The 19,234-nt window shown below is 44.8% G+C and overlaps 1 protein-coding gene across 3 annotated transcripts in view; it reads right to left on the bottom strand.

Moving 5' to 3' along the window:
- LOC139750241 (NFX1-type zinc finger-containing protein 1) overlaps positions 1–17,513 on the bottom strand; it is a 612,387-nt gene extending 594,874 nt beyond the window's left edge. For all 3 annotated transcript variants that reach the window (XM_071664746.1, XM_071664749.1, XM_071664750.1), the window contains exons 1-2: positions 17,386–17,513; positions 16,081–16,404 (exon numbers count right to left, since the gene is read on the bottom strand). In XM_071664746.1, the coding sequence (XP_071520847.1) occupies positions 16,081–16,271 (191 nt within the window). In that variant the 5' untranslated portion in view covers positions 16,272–16,404; positions 17,386–17,513. The remainder of the gene's footprint in view (positions 1–16,080; positions 16,405–17,385) is intronic.
- Between the last annotated feature and the right edge of the window lie 1,721 nt (positions 17,514–19,234).

Raw genomic sequence — 19,234 nt, 5'->3', positions numbered from 1 at the left:
CGGCCGGAACTCCCCTGCTCCTGGCCCAGTCCACCCACATTCTTTCACCGCGACGCCCGCTGCCACACTCTATCTTATGAGGACTTTTAGGCGATTGGCACTTTCTCTACGCGTATGTGGGCTGCTTCCAAGGCTTTCCTGATTTGCTTATTTAGCCCCTAATGATTTTTCTATCACCTTGTCACCCTAGTAGGCGGCCATACTAGCCAATGTGGACAACAAGCGCTTCCAATGCCACATGATGTTGTATATCACCTTAATCTTCGCTTATTCTTTCAGCCATACCTCGCTCTGTTTCCCTATAGAAAATGGACGGATGCATTACAAGGTATGTCGTATACCACACTACCCTCACTGGCAGTCCTACCACTTATTGTTTTCACTACATCCCTTATTCTTAGGTCCTGTAAGCATTGTTTTTATATTCGAGGCCTTACTTGAACTTGAGAGGTGTTGAAGACCTCTTCTTTTCTGCTAAGCTGCTTTCATCATTCTCTCTCTGTACATTTCTATCATGCTGTTGGCATTCTTCTTGAGTTACATCATTAAACCTTCTAAGTAATACAACTTCTTGAACGCCCCCAAAATGTATGTTATTACTTTTTTTTCCCCATGCAAGCACCCATTACTGCATATTCTGTTTACGCTGTTCGACATCCTTCATTCGTTTTCTATGAGTCTCCTAGGGAACTATCCCCTATTACGTCACCCTCGCAAGTAAACCATGTAGCACCCCTGCCCATGATTCGGTTGTAGATGTTTATCATCCAAGCCTTCCTACACAGGCATCCCACGACGGCACTAAGTTAGGTAGCCTATGACCAGGTCTCTGTCTTGTCGGTATTTCCCCTCGTTGAATGTTAATGCCCCGAGTCAGGCGCTCAAAGACACCAGTTTTCACACGTAAAGACGGCGGCAGGAATGGGGGAGGAAAAGGTAAGATTGGTGACAATGGGTAAGGATGGGACATAAAGAGGAGGCGAGGATGATGACACAGGTAAGAGCAAAGAAGAAGGAGGAGGAGGAGGAGGAGGAAGAGACAAGCTTTATGGGGTTTGAAAAGAAACGTAAGATTTGGGTAGCTTATGGCTGGTGTCGGTAACATCTGGGGGCAGAGGAGGTGGCTAAGATGAGGTAAATGCAAACAGACATGAGCGGACGTGATGCTAACGAGACTGTGGCAAATGTGGGAAAGAAGGAGGAAGAGACGAGTATAATGTGGTTCGAGACAGCGCTTTTGGGACCGAGACTGATGGACAGGCGATGGTAACGCTACATGCTATGACTGACGCCACCCTACCGTATGACTGACAGTGACTGGCGTTAATCAGCGAGGCATACGCTCCTGTTGTCTGTTATTTCCACCCACCCCCTCTCCTCCCTAGGTGACGTTAAGAGAAGCTCAGCACCTGTTGAATAATGTCTGCTCATCAATATCACTTTTTTTTCTCAGTATTCGTGTCGGAACTTCAAGTACATAACCCTACTCGAGCGGGAGCTCTCACCAACTCTGTGCACGGTAGGAGAAAAATAAAAAAAAGGAGATTCTCATTTGACTTATGAATGGTCAGTAAAAGCTTTTAAAATCCTTTTCAGAAAGTCTGACAGACGTCGAGAATAGTGAGAATAAGTGGAGCCATAAAATTTGGAAGGGGGGGAAGAGAGAGAGAGAGAGAGAGAGAGAGAGAGAGAGAGAGAGAGAGAGAGAGAGAGAGAGAGAGAGAGAGAGAGAGAGAGAGAGGGGGGGGGGGGAGGAATGAAAGACAAGAGTACCTTGGATTTTATGAAACTCTTGAGCGGAATGAATAGTGAGGTACCGAAAGGAGATTTAGAACCAGAAGAAGAAAGACCCTAAAATATAGACATGATATAATAATGTATCAATATAAAAAGCAAATCTAGGAGACCCCTAAGAAGAACCAGAAGAAGAAAGACCCTAAAATATAGACATGATATAATAATGTATCAATATAAAAAGCAAATCTAGGAGACCCCTAAGAAGAAAAAAAAAATAAAGTCTCAAAATAATTTTTTAGGGAAAATTGGTGGCTCCTCTTACGGCGAATGTAGGCGGTAGAGTGTAAACATCACCGCAGGCGCAGTTGAGACCAAGAGAGAAGAAATAGGATATAAAACCAGTAGAGAGAGAATCACATGAGATGGAAGATTGATATGGAGAGCTGATAAGCTTGGACTGGACGTAGGGGGAAGCGTTTGCCGATAGAGAAATCTCTTAAAGGGAACGTTATCAGTTGATGATAAGGATTTCTCCCCACATCACACTTCAGAGACATCTCAAGTGTTTGCAGCTGCAAGATAGTTGACAACTTCTTATCCGTTTAATAACCTTGAAATATTTTGGGAGCAATTTACGAGGAGCAAATGACGCGGGTCCACAAGGCTTCTTGGAACCATTACAGGTCCTCAGCCTGTTATGGAACGCCATTCTGGAAGGCCACTCATTCGGGCAGATGGTGGCCATACCTCACTCTGGGAGGCCACTCAGCCTTGGCATATGGTGGCCATACGTTACTTAGGGAGGCCACTCAGCCTTAGCAGATGGTTGCCATACGACACTACGGAAGGCCACTCAGCCTTAGCAGATGGTTGCCATACGACACTCCGGAAGGCCACTCAGCCTTGGCAGATGGTGGCCATACGTTCCTCGGGGAGGCCACTCATCCCGGAGATATGGTAGCCACATGTCACAAAGGAAGACTAGTCTGTCCGGGCACATAGCGGCCATACGTCATTCTGAAACCCGAATGAATCGTGAGGATCAATATCTAAGGAGGAATGCCGGGCTGAAGTTCCAACTGGAATCGACTTCTGAACTTGGCATGACTGCTGGAACCTCGGGTGACCCCGCTGGATCTCTTTAGTTGAACCTTGGGGAACATTACTGACACCTTTGCTGGTCAATCTCAGAAGTCATGTCTGGAACTCTGCTAGTGAACTTCGGAAGAAGTTACTGGAAATTTGCTGTTGAACCTCTCGAGACACTGCTGGAACTTACAACCACAAGAGACAAACCTGGAATTATGCTGCTGATCTACGAGCGATAATAGAAGCTTTCCTGGTAAGTCGCAAGTCGCAGGAGAACGCGATAGAAACCCTATTGCTAAACCTTAGGGAATCCTCTTAGAACCTCTGCTGCTAAACCTCAGGGAACCCTGCTGGACCTCAGGAAACACTATTGAAACCTTTGCCACTAAACCTCAGGACATACTGCTGGAGCAAGTACCGTTCAACCTTGGAGATACCACTGGAACTTCTGCTGCCAAACCTTGAAGTTACTGCTGGCATTTCTGCTGCTAAACCTCTGGAAAGACTGATGGAACCTCTGCCTCCTAACCTCACTGTTGTACCTCAGTGCATTGTTGCACGTCGGGTTACAGCGGAGGGATGATAACATCAAGACGTAGGGAGGGGGATGGGAGATCAAGGGAGAGGAGGAGCCTGCTGAAAGAGGGAAAGGGACGAAGGAACTCCAAAGAAAGGACGATAATGACCGAAGGTAGATAGAAGCATACAATATGGGAGGAATAACTGAGGGGGACACGGAAAGACCAAGACTGTGGTAGTGTAAGGTCCGAGAGGGAGGTACATGAGAGACCTGGGGAAGAGACTCATGAGAATGAGGGAGACAGGTTCCACCGACGAAGGGAGTTAAAGGCAGAAGCCAGTGAGACTGACATAAGGACCATGAGAGACTGAAGCATGGGACGGTGGAAACTGAAGTAAGGGACGTGAGAGACCGAGATAATGGACGTAAAAAGACAGAGATAGGGAGCGTGAGCGACTGAAATAAAACAAAAAAACGTCAGCAATGGACATAGGGAAAGTGAGCGACAGCGATAGGGAGTTGACAGACTGAGGGAAGGGAAGTGAGTGACCAAGAGAGATGATGCAGCAAAGCCAGAGGTTGGATGAGACAGAGACAAGATGAAGCTGTGACGAAAGATTGACATAAGTCCCAGGCGAGACGAATGCTCTCCTGTTGTCGTTGCTCACTGCTCAGTATACAACACAGTTTCCTTTCCTCAGACTGTCAACAAAATTTCTTTCCAAGTCAGCTGACATTTAAAACCCAACACAGTTCGAGAAGTTTTAGCATTAGTTGGGCATTCTTTCATTCTTCTTTCTATTATGGAAAGTCTTTAGATTTTTAGCTTTAAGTTCTGCATTTCTAGACTGTATCTTTCCCTCCACATCATCATGTTCTATAATGAAACTTAAAAAAAAAAATGGCGTGCGTTCTTCACATCTATATCATCGTAAAGTAATAATTCTAAAGAGGATATTACTCTTACACTAGCTAAACAACCTCAAAAGACTAGCGTACGATCTTTATATAACTACAACATCATAAAGAAAAAAAAAATCTTTAAAACAAAATTTTGTCCTTTCACACACGACCACCACGAGAGAGAGCCACTCAAACAACGCGCGGGATTGTCTGAGCCAATCAGTAGTCAGGACATACGAAGTCCTTCTGCGGGAAAGTGGCTCTTCAGATTCCATTCTGTGGAACTACTTACTCCACGTACAGTGATTATCAGTTCCCGAAAAGATATTCGAGTTACAGCTTGGGAGAGACAAGAGATCCATTTGATTGGCTACATTGTGGCTCTTCATACTGGAAAGTCAAACATCATCTCTCCTTTCGCTCAGTCGTTCTCGGAACTACGTCGGCCATTAAGGCAACAAAAAAAGAAAAAAAAAATTCCGGTGAACAGACTAGACTAATAGTTGGTCGATTGGGTCGGCAGTACACGATGACGGCACGTAAGACTCTCTCCTGGAAGCAGTTAACATAATACAATCTCTCTCTCTCTCTCTCTCTCTCTCTCTCTCTCTCTCTCTCTCTCTCTCTCTCTCTCTCTCTCTCTCCCCAATTAGGGAGTCATATCCACCGTCAAGTGAAGTCCCTCGAGTTTATATAACTGGGGACTAAGATTTCTGTGAAGCGTCTCGAACGAGTTTTGCAGAAGCGAATGACGAGGGTAATGGACGTAAACCAAGACTTATGGTAGTGAGGGGCAATAAGACTTAAACAGGAGTTCTAGGGGACAGAGCGGTTGAAACGAAACCAGTTTTAGCGCAGACGGGAATAGTCCCAAGCCAGTTTGAGAGAGGAATGGGGTTAAACCAGATATATAGCTTGGAGTTATGGTGTAGGAGAGATCACGTAGGTCTAAACTTTCCCACAAAGACACACGACCAAAGTTATAGTGTGCACGGGAGACTGGAATTAAGCTAGGCATCCATATGGCTTATGCTGGAGGTGAGGTCAGTATAAAACACATGGATGGGGTAGAGCGTCTCTTCCAAACGTAGCGTCACAGCGGACTAGGCGACTGTTGGAAGGGACACGGGCAATAATATGGTCTCGGAAATAGACAAAGAAGACAGAGAAAGAAGACAGTATAGTGTACGCGATACTATGTAACGGGTGTAATGTCGTTTATTATGGAGGGATTGGTCGAGGACACAAGACTGAAGAAAACAGTTGGTGAACACAGGGAGGAAATTCCAACGACACGGGCAGGGCTCATAACGCCACGGTGTTGCATACCGACGAGAGTTCGTATCTCCCTAGATGGGACGAGGCTCAGGTATTACACCAAAGCATGGATAAGCGTACGAGAAAGGCCGTCGAGGCAGTATATAGATATTCTCGTGGAGAAATTCCTTGAATACCCCAGGCAAGTTTCCCGTGGACAAAATGTAAGCAGAATAGGCGTCTGATCCTTGAGTTAGTCTTTATGTGCATACTTTCCAAATTCTGCTTCAGTGGAGGACTGATTCATTATCCATACGAGAAGGATATACTCGCAAGGATTTGAGTGTGTGTGTGTGTGTGTGTGTGTGTGTGTGTGTGTGTGTGTGTGTGTGGGGTTACCTGGACGCAACGATAATAGCGACAGACGGTCTTGTTTCCTGCAATGAAAAGTTCACCGAATAAAACGGCAAGAAAAGATGTCACGTTACTTAAGTATAGAGAAAAGCAGACACTGCTGATAGGCTAAACGGTGTCTGAAAATATCATCCCACATAAAAGATAATGATAAAATAACTCCACTAAATATCCTTACAAACAGTTGAACCCAAGCTCACAGCTGAGGATGATAACAGTCTGCAATACCCTACACATGGGATAAACATAGCCAGATAAGGTCTTGTATTTACAGTAGCCCCCAAAATCTTGACTCTCGACTTTGTATAAATAACGTAACGGGAGATTATCGACGCTAGAGAGCTCTCAGAGAGAGTCCATGAACTTCTGAAAAAGGATTTATGTATACAGAAAAACCATTATCAGAGGTGGGTGACTGTCATGCCGATCTTCAGGACGGGTAACTAAAAGGGATCTACGACGACATCTAGAGCGACCGATGGGGCTAAGGGATTCGAGATGGGAATACTGAGATACTTGCAGTTGTTACTGGGAATGCGTGCGGCCATTCTTCCAAGGATTTATATGGGGGGGAGGAGGAGCAGGAGGAGGAGAAGCCCCAGAGACGGAGATAACGCACTTTGCCGGCCGCCTAGCCAGGATCTGTGACGGATTTACGACACAATAAAGTGGATTTTCCGAGGAATCTTCCCCCCTCTTAGTCTGGGAGAAGTCGGAGAGGGGTGAGGGGGCGACGTGCCCCTGGCTGTGAAAGCTATCCAAGACCATGGCTCTAAACGTCACTGAGATATGCGATGTCCTTCGTGGGAAATATATATATGACTTTATTGCTCGACAAACGCTGGGGGAACTCACAGGCAGCTGTTAGAAGTGAATGACGAAGATCGGACCCCACGCAGCTTATAAATCTTCACATGTAACTGTGGTTTCTCGCTGGCGAGGATTAAGCATAAGGCTGGCTTTCTTTGGCAAAAGGCAAGCGAAGTGTTGCAGCTCACGTTCACGCCACGTTTTCGATGTTACCTACAAACACCTGTCCATCTGGCACATCACCTACCAACACCTGTTGATCCGTCACATCACCTACCGACCCCTGTAGATCTGTCACATCACCTACCAACACCTGCTTGTCCCTCACATCACCTGCCAACACCTACTGGCCTCTCACATTACCTACTATCACCTGCTGATCCTTTACATTACCTGCTACCACCTGCTGATCCCTCACATGACCTGCCAACACCTGCTGGTCCCTCACATGACCTGCCAACACCTGCTGGCCCCTCTCATCACCTGTCGACACCTGTTGATACCTCACATCGCTTACTGATCCCTGTTGATCGATCAATAGGGCTACAGGTGTTGCAACAGCTCAGCAAATACTTATCACCTGACTTACAGAAACCAGAGTGTGACCTGTGCACCCAGTCTCACGCCTCTCCACCTGTCTGTAACGCGTACTGATATTGCTAACCCAAATCTGTGCATGTTAACATAACTTGATTACACACACAGATATCATGTGATTATGCGGCAAAAATTAGTAGATCTCTCTCTTCTTTTCTAGTCAATTTATTTTTTCTTGACATCCAATAAACATAATCTGCTACCACTACAAGGTTATTGCTGCAAATTATATAGCTGTCGAAGTTACTATGACATCACCCTCACAAGGGTCCACCGTCACACACGCATCTACCATTACCAGATGGGGGAATTAAGCTTATTTTCCTTTGTTAGTCTGAAGTACATATATATGATCCTCAAAGCATTTATTGAGTCTGTAAATGCTCTTCAATCTTCATGTTTGTGAGCAAATACACTGTTTGTCGTAGGAATTAGCAGCTCTGTACGTGGATTACTACTGCACTAATCCACGTCTTAGTCTCGTAATTTGCAAAGATAACCTCACATGTCAGACATCAATTAAGGTCCTAGTCATATGGCTGAGGTAAACCCAGGTCTAATATCTCCACCGTCATGGTCCTCGACGTCATGTGACCCCGCCTGTACTGTACACGAGTGTGGTAAGGAGGTAGAAGACACCCGCATCAAAGGACACTCGTCCTACTTGAGACAAGGAAGACGTCAACTCCCGAACTGGATCGAAAATTTCTCCAAGTAACTGACTGCTTCACATTAGGTACACTGTTGGCCAGACCCAGTATGTAGATGTACCTTAACCAAAAGCATTACGGGTCTTGTGAATGACATCGCTCCTCAACCTGAACAGAAGAATTATCTGTCTTAGTCACCCACTGTCTTATGCATTGTATGTTGCTGAACGATGTGGCTGTCGACTGTTAAATAGCCATTAAGCCAGAACTGGCACTAAACACGCTAGACAAACATTGTGGAAATGACTCACATTTGCACAATAGGGCTGTGCATACTAATCAATATACATAATAGACTTGGGGTGTCTTTGTTGGTAGTCAGTACCACAACCTAATCTTGATGGAGTGATGAGAGATAGTGTAAAACTCATTTCTTAATGGAAAAACCATAACAAGAACAAATATACAAGGCCTAATGTAGGTGGCCTAATGTAGGGAATGAATGTATTGGCTAATTAATCATCATCGTTCGCCTATGGCAGAATCCATTAATTAATACGTATCCCTCCCCCACACTCTCCTCCAGCCAGGCCTTCATTAAAACAGGGCGCTACCTGCTGATGTACACCGGCCCCACATCCGTTCTCTCTCTCTCTCTCTCTCTCTCTCTCTCTCTCTCTCTCTCTCTCTCTCTCTCTCTCTCTCTCTCTCCTCACCGAGACGACACTTCGTTGTCCATCCTGAGGTAGTGTGGTCGGCCAGTGAGCGTCCCTTGAGGAAGAAAAGACAACAGGATCCCTTCCCATTCACCAGCGTTCATCCACGATTTCATTCACCCAACGAAGAAGTGGCATCGTCTGACGCGGGAAGTGATGGAAATTGCGACCTCTGCTAAAAGTGGATGTGTGTGTGTGTGTGTGTGTGTGTGTAACTGAGTGGCTGACGGGTGCTGGGACTCACTACTGTGAATGATGATGATGATGATGTGTGTGTGTGTGTGTGTGTGTGTGTGTGTGTGTGTGTAACTGAGCGGATGGCGTGTGCTGGGACTCACTACTGTGAATGATGATGTAAACAGAGAGAATACGATGATGCACGGGAACAAGGAGGAGCAAGAGGAACTCTGACAAAACGAACGAATGATCGAAGGCGTCCGTGGGAAAGGACGATAAGGTTGGAGTGGAAGAAGCGGGAAATGAGGCAATGGTACGAAATATGAACGTAAGATTACGTCCAGCAGCACTGACATCCGTGGGTACAGACAAGTGTCACTTAATGCAGCAGATAAAAAAGGACCGGGAACAGTTGTGGTTACGAAGTGACTTAAGTTTTAAATCGATGGAATGAGTGTTCTTGGAGCAGCTGGAGTAATGGAACAGTTGAAATGGGTGTCATGTTCGTTTTCTTATATGCTGTGTTCTGGACATGGAAGAGAGAGAGAGAGAGAGAGAGAGAGAGAGAGAGAGAGAGAGAGAGAGAGAGGAGGGAAGGGAGGGAGGGATCGAGGGGAGAGAGAGAGAGAGAGAGAGAGAGAGAGAGAGAGAGAGAGAGAGAGAGAGAGAGAGAGAGAGAGAGAGAGCTAATTAGATAGCCTTCATTAAGGCATTCAGTTGCCCGTGCCGTCTCAGCTAACGTAAACAAAAAGTACCCTGCAGTCTATTGACTGGAAAATAGATAATTCCAAAATCATTTGCTCTCGGATATGGAATATCGGGAAAAATTCTAATATGAGCGAATAATGAGATTTTGATGTAGAAAATAGAGTTTCTGTTACCAATGATAGATCCCCCCCCCCCCCCCCCCCCCCATCAGATGGTCGGGAATACGGAGCGAGTAGAGAGTGGAGGGGCTTAACAAGCTCTCGTAGTGTCACCAGGCACGTTCAGTACATAGAGAGTTGTTGTGATGAAAAGGAGCTTCATCTCTGGAGTCTTGGAGAGGCTTCAGTGGCAACCTACAAGGGAAGGGAAACTCGATCTCCTGCCTTATATGGGGGAGACCTCCTGGTTGTCAGCGTTGGCAGCTGTGTTATATGTGAAGGTGAGGAAATGGTGAGCATCTTCCTCCCGCCACCAGATCACCTTCACTAGTCTCCTTTTGACTGTCGTCACGTCCTCACCAGCCCCCCCTACTCATCTTTATCTACCTCTTGATCGTCTCCATCAACCTCATACCATCTTCTTCAATGTGGTTGTCTTCCCCAATCCTCTACCATCTTCACTACCCTCTTGACTATCTTTATCTCCCTTCTGCCTTCACTAACTCCTACTTTCCTCATCTGGCGCCAGACTATTTCCATCAGCCCTCTACCGTTTCCTCTGATAGGACGGTTCGGGGAAGAAGAACGACGTGATTGGATAGGAGAACCTACAGACCTCCTCTACCCCTGGTCATACAGACAACCCTTGCAAAAGTAGGGTGGAAAAACTTATGATGCATACTGACTGAAGTGTGTGACTGGTTTGTTGAATGTGCATTGTGATGCCTCCTCACCTTTACATCACTGGTATATACCAGGGATGTGTCAGCCTAAGCCTAGCTTTGGCTTTGTCAAGGAAGACTTGTGATACCTGGATCATCCTACATCATCGGAGATATCTTTTACGCCAGGTATCATGACCTTAGAGGCTACACAACTAACGTGACAGACCTAAACATGACAAAATGTTCAGGTTTCTTCGACAGTCACAGCCTCCCGTCCCCAAGCTCTTCATCCGGCTTATCCCCGAAAGGTTTCCCCGCCATCCTCTCCTCCAACCCTCTTTAGGACCTGCAAGACACCAACGTGATGGCGGGGCAGGTCTCGCAGTCTCGGGACGCCTGGACCAATTACTGCCGCCTCTGCCTCTCGCTCTGCTCCAGCGAACGCGGAAGGAGAACCAGGTTCCCTGAGTCTCTGATGAATCATTCCCGCGGGAGTCTTTATTTCCAGCCTTGCACGCGACCAGACACTCGTTCCTGTTATGTCTGACTGCGTGACTGCGGCTCAGGGCAGACTCATACGATTGCATGATAACGGGAAGCCGGTTGATGTAAGCAGACACACAGACGGCCGCATGACGGCACACAACCCTTGTGGGTCCACGAGAGAAGCTTGTACGATAAGGAGCGGCTGGTTGTGGGTACACAAGGCTATACCTGCGTGACTGCAGACAGCTCGCTGTGACAGACACACCCAGAGGCAAAGCAGCCGTATGCTGTGGGAGGTATGACGCAGCCGGCTGCAGGAGGGAGGACAGCTCTTGTGGGTACGAAGACTCGGCTGTAGGACAGAGGACACTCAACGTGGAGAGGGACACCTCGGACATGAGACGTGGCAGGAGGAAAACAAGAGTGGCTCCTTGACTCCGGGCACATCACCTTTAAGGAATGAATTAACCACTAAATGTCCTCCATATTCCTTCAGAAGACATCCCCAAGACCACTCCAGCGTGAAATTAGGTCTGAGATTTCAACTTGTAACATATTAATGTTCTTCACCAATAAATGCCTTTCTGCAGTGAAATTACGTGAGGGGTAAGTTAACGTTCCTGCGTGAAACGAGGAATAAGAATAAAGAAAGGAGTCACCCTAAGACGAAGGAGGAAGACACACATCCATGAATTAGAAACATGACTATGAATTCGTCACGTGAGTTAAGTCTGTGGCCAATTTCTACTAAATCTTATCCTCCCTCCCCGCTCGGTTGTGTGTGGAGGAGCAAGGATGGGTCGAGAGAGCAGGATGTCCAGGAGAGTAGATGCCTCATCCTAGCTGACTCCTCTCTGGCATGTATCTCGCCACTTTTTCCCAGTACTGTGAGCCCACAGAATACCAGATTATGGTGTGCATGTTCACCGATAACCTTGTGAAATGTTTAAAATATTGTCGCATAGTTTATTTTCAAATATGACTCCCGGTATCTGAAACCACCATGAGCCAGGTAAAACCAATTGTTTGTTTGGCGTTGTTTTTTTTTGTTCACGAACTGCGCCTAGGTTTTCTAACATCTTTCGTCACTCGCGGATCCTCTGCTCTGATATGTGTAGGAGGTCGGACGACGCTGTCTGTCCACTCCGCATTGGATCTTCTGATTGTTTTTTTTATGATCTGATTGGGTATTCTTCTGATTGATTTCCCTAGAAGAACCCTGGCAATACGTGGACTTGTCCTTGACCTTTATATTTTCCATCAGTGACACAATCATCTTATTCAAAGTTCTTTCCTTATGGCATCGTCTCGTAGACGATCTAGTTATGTTAGGCATGCGACGGGCAAGGCTTCCTAACCTTCCTCTGCATCTGAAATGTCTAGGTCCTGGGTTTTAAGGGACTATAAGGAACGACAGCGTGTGCTAATATATCTGGTTTTAGGGCTGAAGTACCCATGAAGACTTTTACCTCCTTGTGATAATTCTGCCTTTAATTTCGGGACGAAGAAGTATATTCATATTGAATTATCATGATATATTAAGATGTGATTATCATTTCTTGAGCTTCTGTTCATTTGCGCGTCTTTCCACGCTTCAAAACGCTGGTGTCTTATGAAATCTGTTAAGGTTCATAAAAGCGCAGTGCTTCTGAAGGCGAAAAGATTTTTTGGGAGAGAAAAGTTACGTTTATTACGAATATACTCAAGGCAGGGTTGACCCCCCAGCGCCTGGAGGACAAAAAATTTTGAAATTTTAAAGATGTCGCGAAAACTACGCGGGGAAAATCTCAGACCAGACACACAATTTTTTTTTTTTTTGTCTCTCTCTATTCCCTGTCTTTTGCCTTAGATCAATCTCACAATTAACATACTAGACGTTCAGTTAATGATCATTCAAGATGTTCTGATAAAACCTGGGCACATAATTAACACTTAACTAATCTCTTATTTCACTCCAAGAGAAGTGATTCATAAAGGGGTTGCCTTATCTCAGTTAATATCAAAAGATAATCATTTTTGTGATTCTATTAACCGGAGAATCCGATCAATAGAATCATTTAGATTGTAAGACAGACTAAATGGGTTATTCCCTGTCGGACAGACGTCTGTATATGGTGTTCGAAACTCCTTAAAACAAATGAGGGGAAACCTATGGCAAGGTTCACAGAACTTTTACACCAACTTGACATACAGTACATTTCAAAGCATCCTATTTGTAACTGGAAAGGAATTCTGGATAGTCTTTCGTTTCTTTCTCGAGGATCATGATTTCTGTATCTGACTGGTGTGATCATCATCAAGCCAGTCCCCTTCTTAATGTTCTGTGTCACCCATGACGAGCGTTTTATAGGGTCGTGTGATGAGGCTGTTATGATGGCAACAGCACCAACACATGCCTGGGTTATGTCCACGAGTTCGTTCTGATATATCTGGGTGCTCTTGGCCCCAGCCATCATGAACTTTAGTGGTAATAAAGCGAGTTACACAAAAATTGGGAATCTAAAAATGGAGCTTCTTGTGCAGTGAGCTGAGGCATGGGTGGACCTCAGACTATAACCGCTGGTCATCACGCCCCTAGTGTTGGTCTGTCACTGGCGCTCTCGAGCAGCCAGGGGAGGGTGTCAAATGTCGCGACCTAAAGTAACCCCAACCCCCTTCCTCCTCCTCCTCTCTCCCAGCTGGATAATTAGATTACAGATGATTGGACCTATCATCATCTTCACGCAAAATCATAAACTTCCAACGAATGTAATAGCGAAAGAGGGACATATTAGACAACTAAGCCACTGAACTAGTTAACGAACAACTCACCAGCAATGTCCGTGAGAGGCCTGTGAATTTAGTGTTGGAGACTCGGTCGCTTAGTAATAAACACTGATAATGACATATACTTCGAATCTCTAACCAGTGAAATAGTGAACCAGTGTCTCTGTGAGGATGTTCTCGGATGATCTTAATTAAAAGGGTCGAAGCTTCGGTCGCCCAGAGTAAACACCACCACACCTGACAGACTGCATATCTGCACTATCATGGCCCTCACCATGTCACCCCTTGTCACCGAGACCTCCTTCCACCCTAAACTCCACTGACCGACGCCCATCATCACAATCACCTTGCACCAAACAGTGTTCATACAGACAAAGAACAAATAATCCTATACCTACCATTGACCAACCATTGTGGATGAATTATATCACTTAATGTTCAACTAATCACTCACTAAATGAATACCTAATCAACACTAAATGCATAGTGAATTAACAGTAGAATTATTTTCTGTAAATCTTCTTGTATATGTCACTATGACCACGTAAATGTACTTCACTCCTGTGTTCAATCAAAGCGAAGAAGTATCCAGCCCCCTGTGATATCTCAGCCAAAAAGGCTGCTCAAATTCAATAAGTTATTTAATCTATTTATTCTTTATCATCGTACCTACAGTGATCAGACCAACTAAGTTCAAGATGTGTGAGCTACGATAAAACGTCTCGCTTTAGTTGAAAGAAAACGTGAGTAAACGCTCCTGACTAACATTACAGAAAATGGACGAAGCCGATTATGTTCAGCTTGCTGGGAGTCCAGCTTAGCATCTGTGATTTATACCAAGAGCTGATAAACACTGCTCTATCACGAACTGGCTACGCGAAGTATTAGTAGATACTCATCCGGGTAAGAAAGGAATGATCCTACCTAACACAGGGCAATGAACAATAAAAGAAAAAATCTACAGACATTATTGAATCCTTTAAGTGTTGTAAAATGCTCTATGAACTTGCCTCGAAGCCACCTATCGGTTAGAAAGATGAAATTCAAATCTTTTAAATTACCAAGAAAACACTTGAGCAATGATTCCTTTAAGCCACCTCATTATCTTACTTCTCTGAATACCTTGAAGTTAGAACTCCCTACAATTACTGGTAATGAATACCTGAATATCGAGATCGTTCGTTAACTGGATCTACAAGGTTGATCATCATACTTGGAAGTGATATTTTTTCCGTGGAAGAGTCAAAACATTGAGGGTTGTCGGGGACCAGACGGCTTCCCGAACAGCCCCTCTCATGACCAGTGAAAAATTGATTCCCCTTCCTCCCGTTACCAGGTTCCTGCTGCTACCTGCTGTCCTTCTCCCGCTTCATGTTATCGCTCACCGTTCCCCTGCTCCTACCACCCTTCACTTTGTTACTACTTACTTACCTTCTTCTCCCCCACTGCCATTCTTCCTCTTATCCCAATACACTTTCCTATCCTTTCATTTTCTCTGCCGTTACTCTCCTTACCAATACTGGATCTCCATCTCTTCCTTCTTCTCTTTCTTCCTCATCTCCATTCTACCTCTCCCCTCTGTTGCTATCCACGTCCTCTACTGCAATTGCACACCACCCTACCACTACTTCCTCATCTCCCCATCTATCCCTTTGTACCGCTAACTCTCTCCTGTAGTTAACTTTTCTCCTCCCTACCATTCCACTCCTTCTCTCTCATTTACTCCGCTTCTCCGCCCATCATCTTGTCTTAGTGACATCATAATCCCTCACAAATGCTGCTTTAGCGGCCCCCGCACGTCTGCCTGCCGCTCCACACCGTGCTCAAGCCAACGACCGTACGTCACCGCAACCACACAGCAGCCACCAGTTTGCCACACCGCACGCACGGTGACATGTTCGTTTGCCGCGTCACGCAGTCACTTGTATGAATGCTGCGCCTCATATCCAATCACCACGCCCCAGTCACCTGTCCTGACCGTCGCTCCACACACACACACACACACACGCCTGTTCATATCACACACCCAGTCATCTGCCGCTACTAAACCACACCCTCAACACCACACCGTATGATATCAGTTCGTCAGCCGTGCTTCATACACTTAACCACCTCAACACTGTCGCTCTAAAAATCTAAATCACACAGCTGTTTGCTGCGCCAAACTCAGCCACCTGCTTAGACATTCTCAACCCCTTGCCAAGCCATAATCAGCCATCTGTTACCCCGCACTATAAACTAAAGTCCCGTTCTCTAATGACCCACCTGCATTCCCCCCTCCCTTCCTCCTTCCCTCCCTCCCTCACAGAAAATGTGCAACACACACACACACACACACCAAAAAATACATAAATACACGGAAATACAACAACAACAGCAGCAGCACTAATGCTGCAGTATTATACATTCAAAGTTAATTTCATTTACCTTTGTGGAGAGAGTTTTGTAGCTTCATGGTATTGGCAACTGTAGCGAGACTGACACAGGGGCCAACCGTCCCCCGCGCCAGGCGTGATCATGGACCGTGCATCCAAATGGTCACATCTAGAGACGCTGGATGCTGGCGCGTCATGGGCGAGGCGAGAGGTCCTCCCGTGGTGTATGACACACACATGCATGTTGCACGGATGACACAAAGCCCCATGGGGACCATCGAAGATATCAGTGCCAAAAGAATATATATATTCGCAAACCACTTCTCTCTTTCATCAGTGATGTGTTCTGATCTACTGATTAATGACTTGCAAAGACCTAATTTCAACCACATCCCGGGGTACGTTATTTCAATAAATGATAGCCCTAGGACAAGGTAACTTAAATCTACTCAGTCTATTCTCCTGTCTATCTTTCATCAAAAACTCTAGAATCTAGATCATCTTCCTACATCTAAGCTCGTGATGTCGACCAAGCTGGAAGTCTGGGTTATGTCATCCCTTAAATACGTTTCAGAGAACATACAACCCCTTTAAACTGTCCTCTTTATCTAAACTCTAAAGTATATGACTGATCTGTCACCCTGCCTTGTACAGCTTCTAAAGTGTCTACAACCCTTCCGGGGGTGAAGCGAGGTCTAACATGTGTACCATAATACAGTTTATGTACGAAGTTCTTGAACCTGGAGCTAACATGATCTCTTACTATACCTGGCATTTCGTTTGCTTTATATCTAGACTTTTAACTGCCTAGCTAATCGAAGGTCACTACGAGGAATTGTAGGAAGATCTTTCTCCATTCAATTAAAATCTAAACTTTCCATTAACGTAAATACAAATATCCTATCATTAACAGCCCATTATAAAAAACCTTGCTCTCCTTGTCAATTTCCACTGGCAACTAGCCTGCTCCCACTTGGCCAGCCTGACCCGTTCTTTGAACGACTGAAACTCATTTGAATATCCGCAGCTAATCTTGTGTCATCTCTTCCCTATGCAAGTATAAGCCTTGCAGATAAACAACAAAAATAATGGTCAAAACATTGGCCCTTTTGATACACACTTTAAAACATTTTTTTATTCCCATTCAAATCAATATTACTTTTCTGTTCACGATCATTTAGCTATTGACTGGACGTATATAACAAGCTGCCCTGAAACGCCATGTATAGTTTTAATTCATTATCTGAATCCTTGGAAATGACGAGATATAATATATCAACCCGTATTTAGAATAATTACGAAATGCGAATCAAACTAAGTGAAACTATTTGGCCGAAAGTACCCCAAACTACACTACCTTATCACAGACTTGGTATCGCACTAAATATTCTTTTTTCCAATTACATATCACACACTGGAAATCACACACTGGAAATAAAAACAGACGCGGCCCGTACGTCGACGCGGCGTGTGAGGCAAAACGTGCCACTGGGCAGATGAGTCGAAACCATGGTGCCGCTGAATATCGTACGTGGAGAACCCGTAATATTGTTTTTACTGCGTTCATGATACCTTCTGATTAGAATCTAGTCATTAGAATATAGTCATTAGATATTACGTAAGATAGTTGGAATATGGAAAATATTGTATGGGTTATTCACAAGTTCAATACGATGTGTTAGAGACTTAATATATATGTTAGTAACGCGACACGCCTGGCAGCGCTTCTTTCGTCAAATGAGGCAACTAGTTACTCAGTGCTTTGTTTACTACCTGTGGTTGCTTTGTTTTCCCCTCTTAACCAACCATCTGATGCCCAGCGGGACAGCAGTGTCCCGCTAGTGTGGATATACCATTAACTGGGAACACCTTTATCTGTAAAGTGTAACGCAAATATTGATACCAGACGCTTCTGATGGCTAATTGGTCTATATGGCTATTTTCCTTTTACTCCATGAGGTTTGTAACAGTCATACTGTCGTTAATTGCTCGTAAAATTGCCCATGTTCTCAAATGATGGCAATTGAAAGTGTAATGCCAATTAGACTGCAGAGATGTGAGGCAAATTACACGGGTCTTTAGATATAAATGTCACCTTCAGAAGTCAGCGTCAGCCCCAGTCATCACTGTCAGCATTTGAGGTCCTCGTCTGCAACAGGGGACACTGTCAGCCTCAGAGATCCTCGTCAGCCTGACGAGCTTCAGCTGCCGGAGTTCGCGACATGCTTATACTTCCTGATGTTCCTTATTGGTCAATAAATAGAGAAAATTTCAGCTAAACAACACAAAAAAAAAAAGAGAAGAGAAAGAAAACGGTATTTTTGTGTCCATGAAAAACACAGTTCTCTGTCACGCGAACATGCAGAACTGACAATGTCCTCACACATTGTGACAAAATCACACTGACACAACAATACACCGTTTTTTTTTTTGTTTTCCTTCAAAACTTGCAAAAGGAAGATTCACAAGCGTGTCTTCATATGGACAAGAATAAACGCCAAATTAAGGGGAGGAGAAATGGTAAGTGCTGGCTCGTGTTGGGCTTTACTGCTGGTAATTTTGGGTCTTTTAGCACCCTACACTGGGCGCTTAAGCCTTGACACACTCATCTTACCCGCGTACCCTGTGGCAGGAGCCAGAATGTGTCTGTATTTAGTTATTATCAAACAGAAGAATCATTTACAAACTTGCTCATAAGTGGGAATATATATATATATATATATATATATATATATATATATATATATATATATATATATATATATATATATATATATATATATATATATATATATATTGTAATCATAGCAATCACTGGAAGCCTTGCGACTACAAACACTCAACACCTTCACAATGAAACAAAGACCCACCCTATACAGTCCCACCTGGACATGCTCGGCACACAATCCTATGCAACAGCACTAACTAGACCCACCTTCCCACCCAACCCACTCTCTCTACAACTAACAAACCAATTCCCAAGTAGAAACAAAAAGCTTACCCTTACCTCCCTCTTCATTAACCCCTGCTAATAAATATCCCCATCCCAACAAATATATAACTGGCAATACACATACTCTGAAATAACCCCGACAACCATTTGAGAGCCGACCTCATAGCTCACTCTTCAACCCACCAGAATCCAGACAAACACGAGTCACTCCTCTCGCTTATGTAGATCTAGTCATCACCCATCACTACAACGA

This window comes from Panulirus ornatus, chromosome 9, assembly GCF_036320965.1.
Source record: "Panulirus ornatus isolate Po-2019 chromosome 9, ASM3632096v1, whole genome shotgun sequence".
Taxonomy (NCBI): Eukaryota; Metazoa; Arthropoda; class Malacostraca; order Decapoda; family Palinuridae; genus Panulirus; species Panulirus ornatus.
This window is presented reverse-complemented; position numbering and strand designations above follow the sequence as displayed.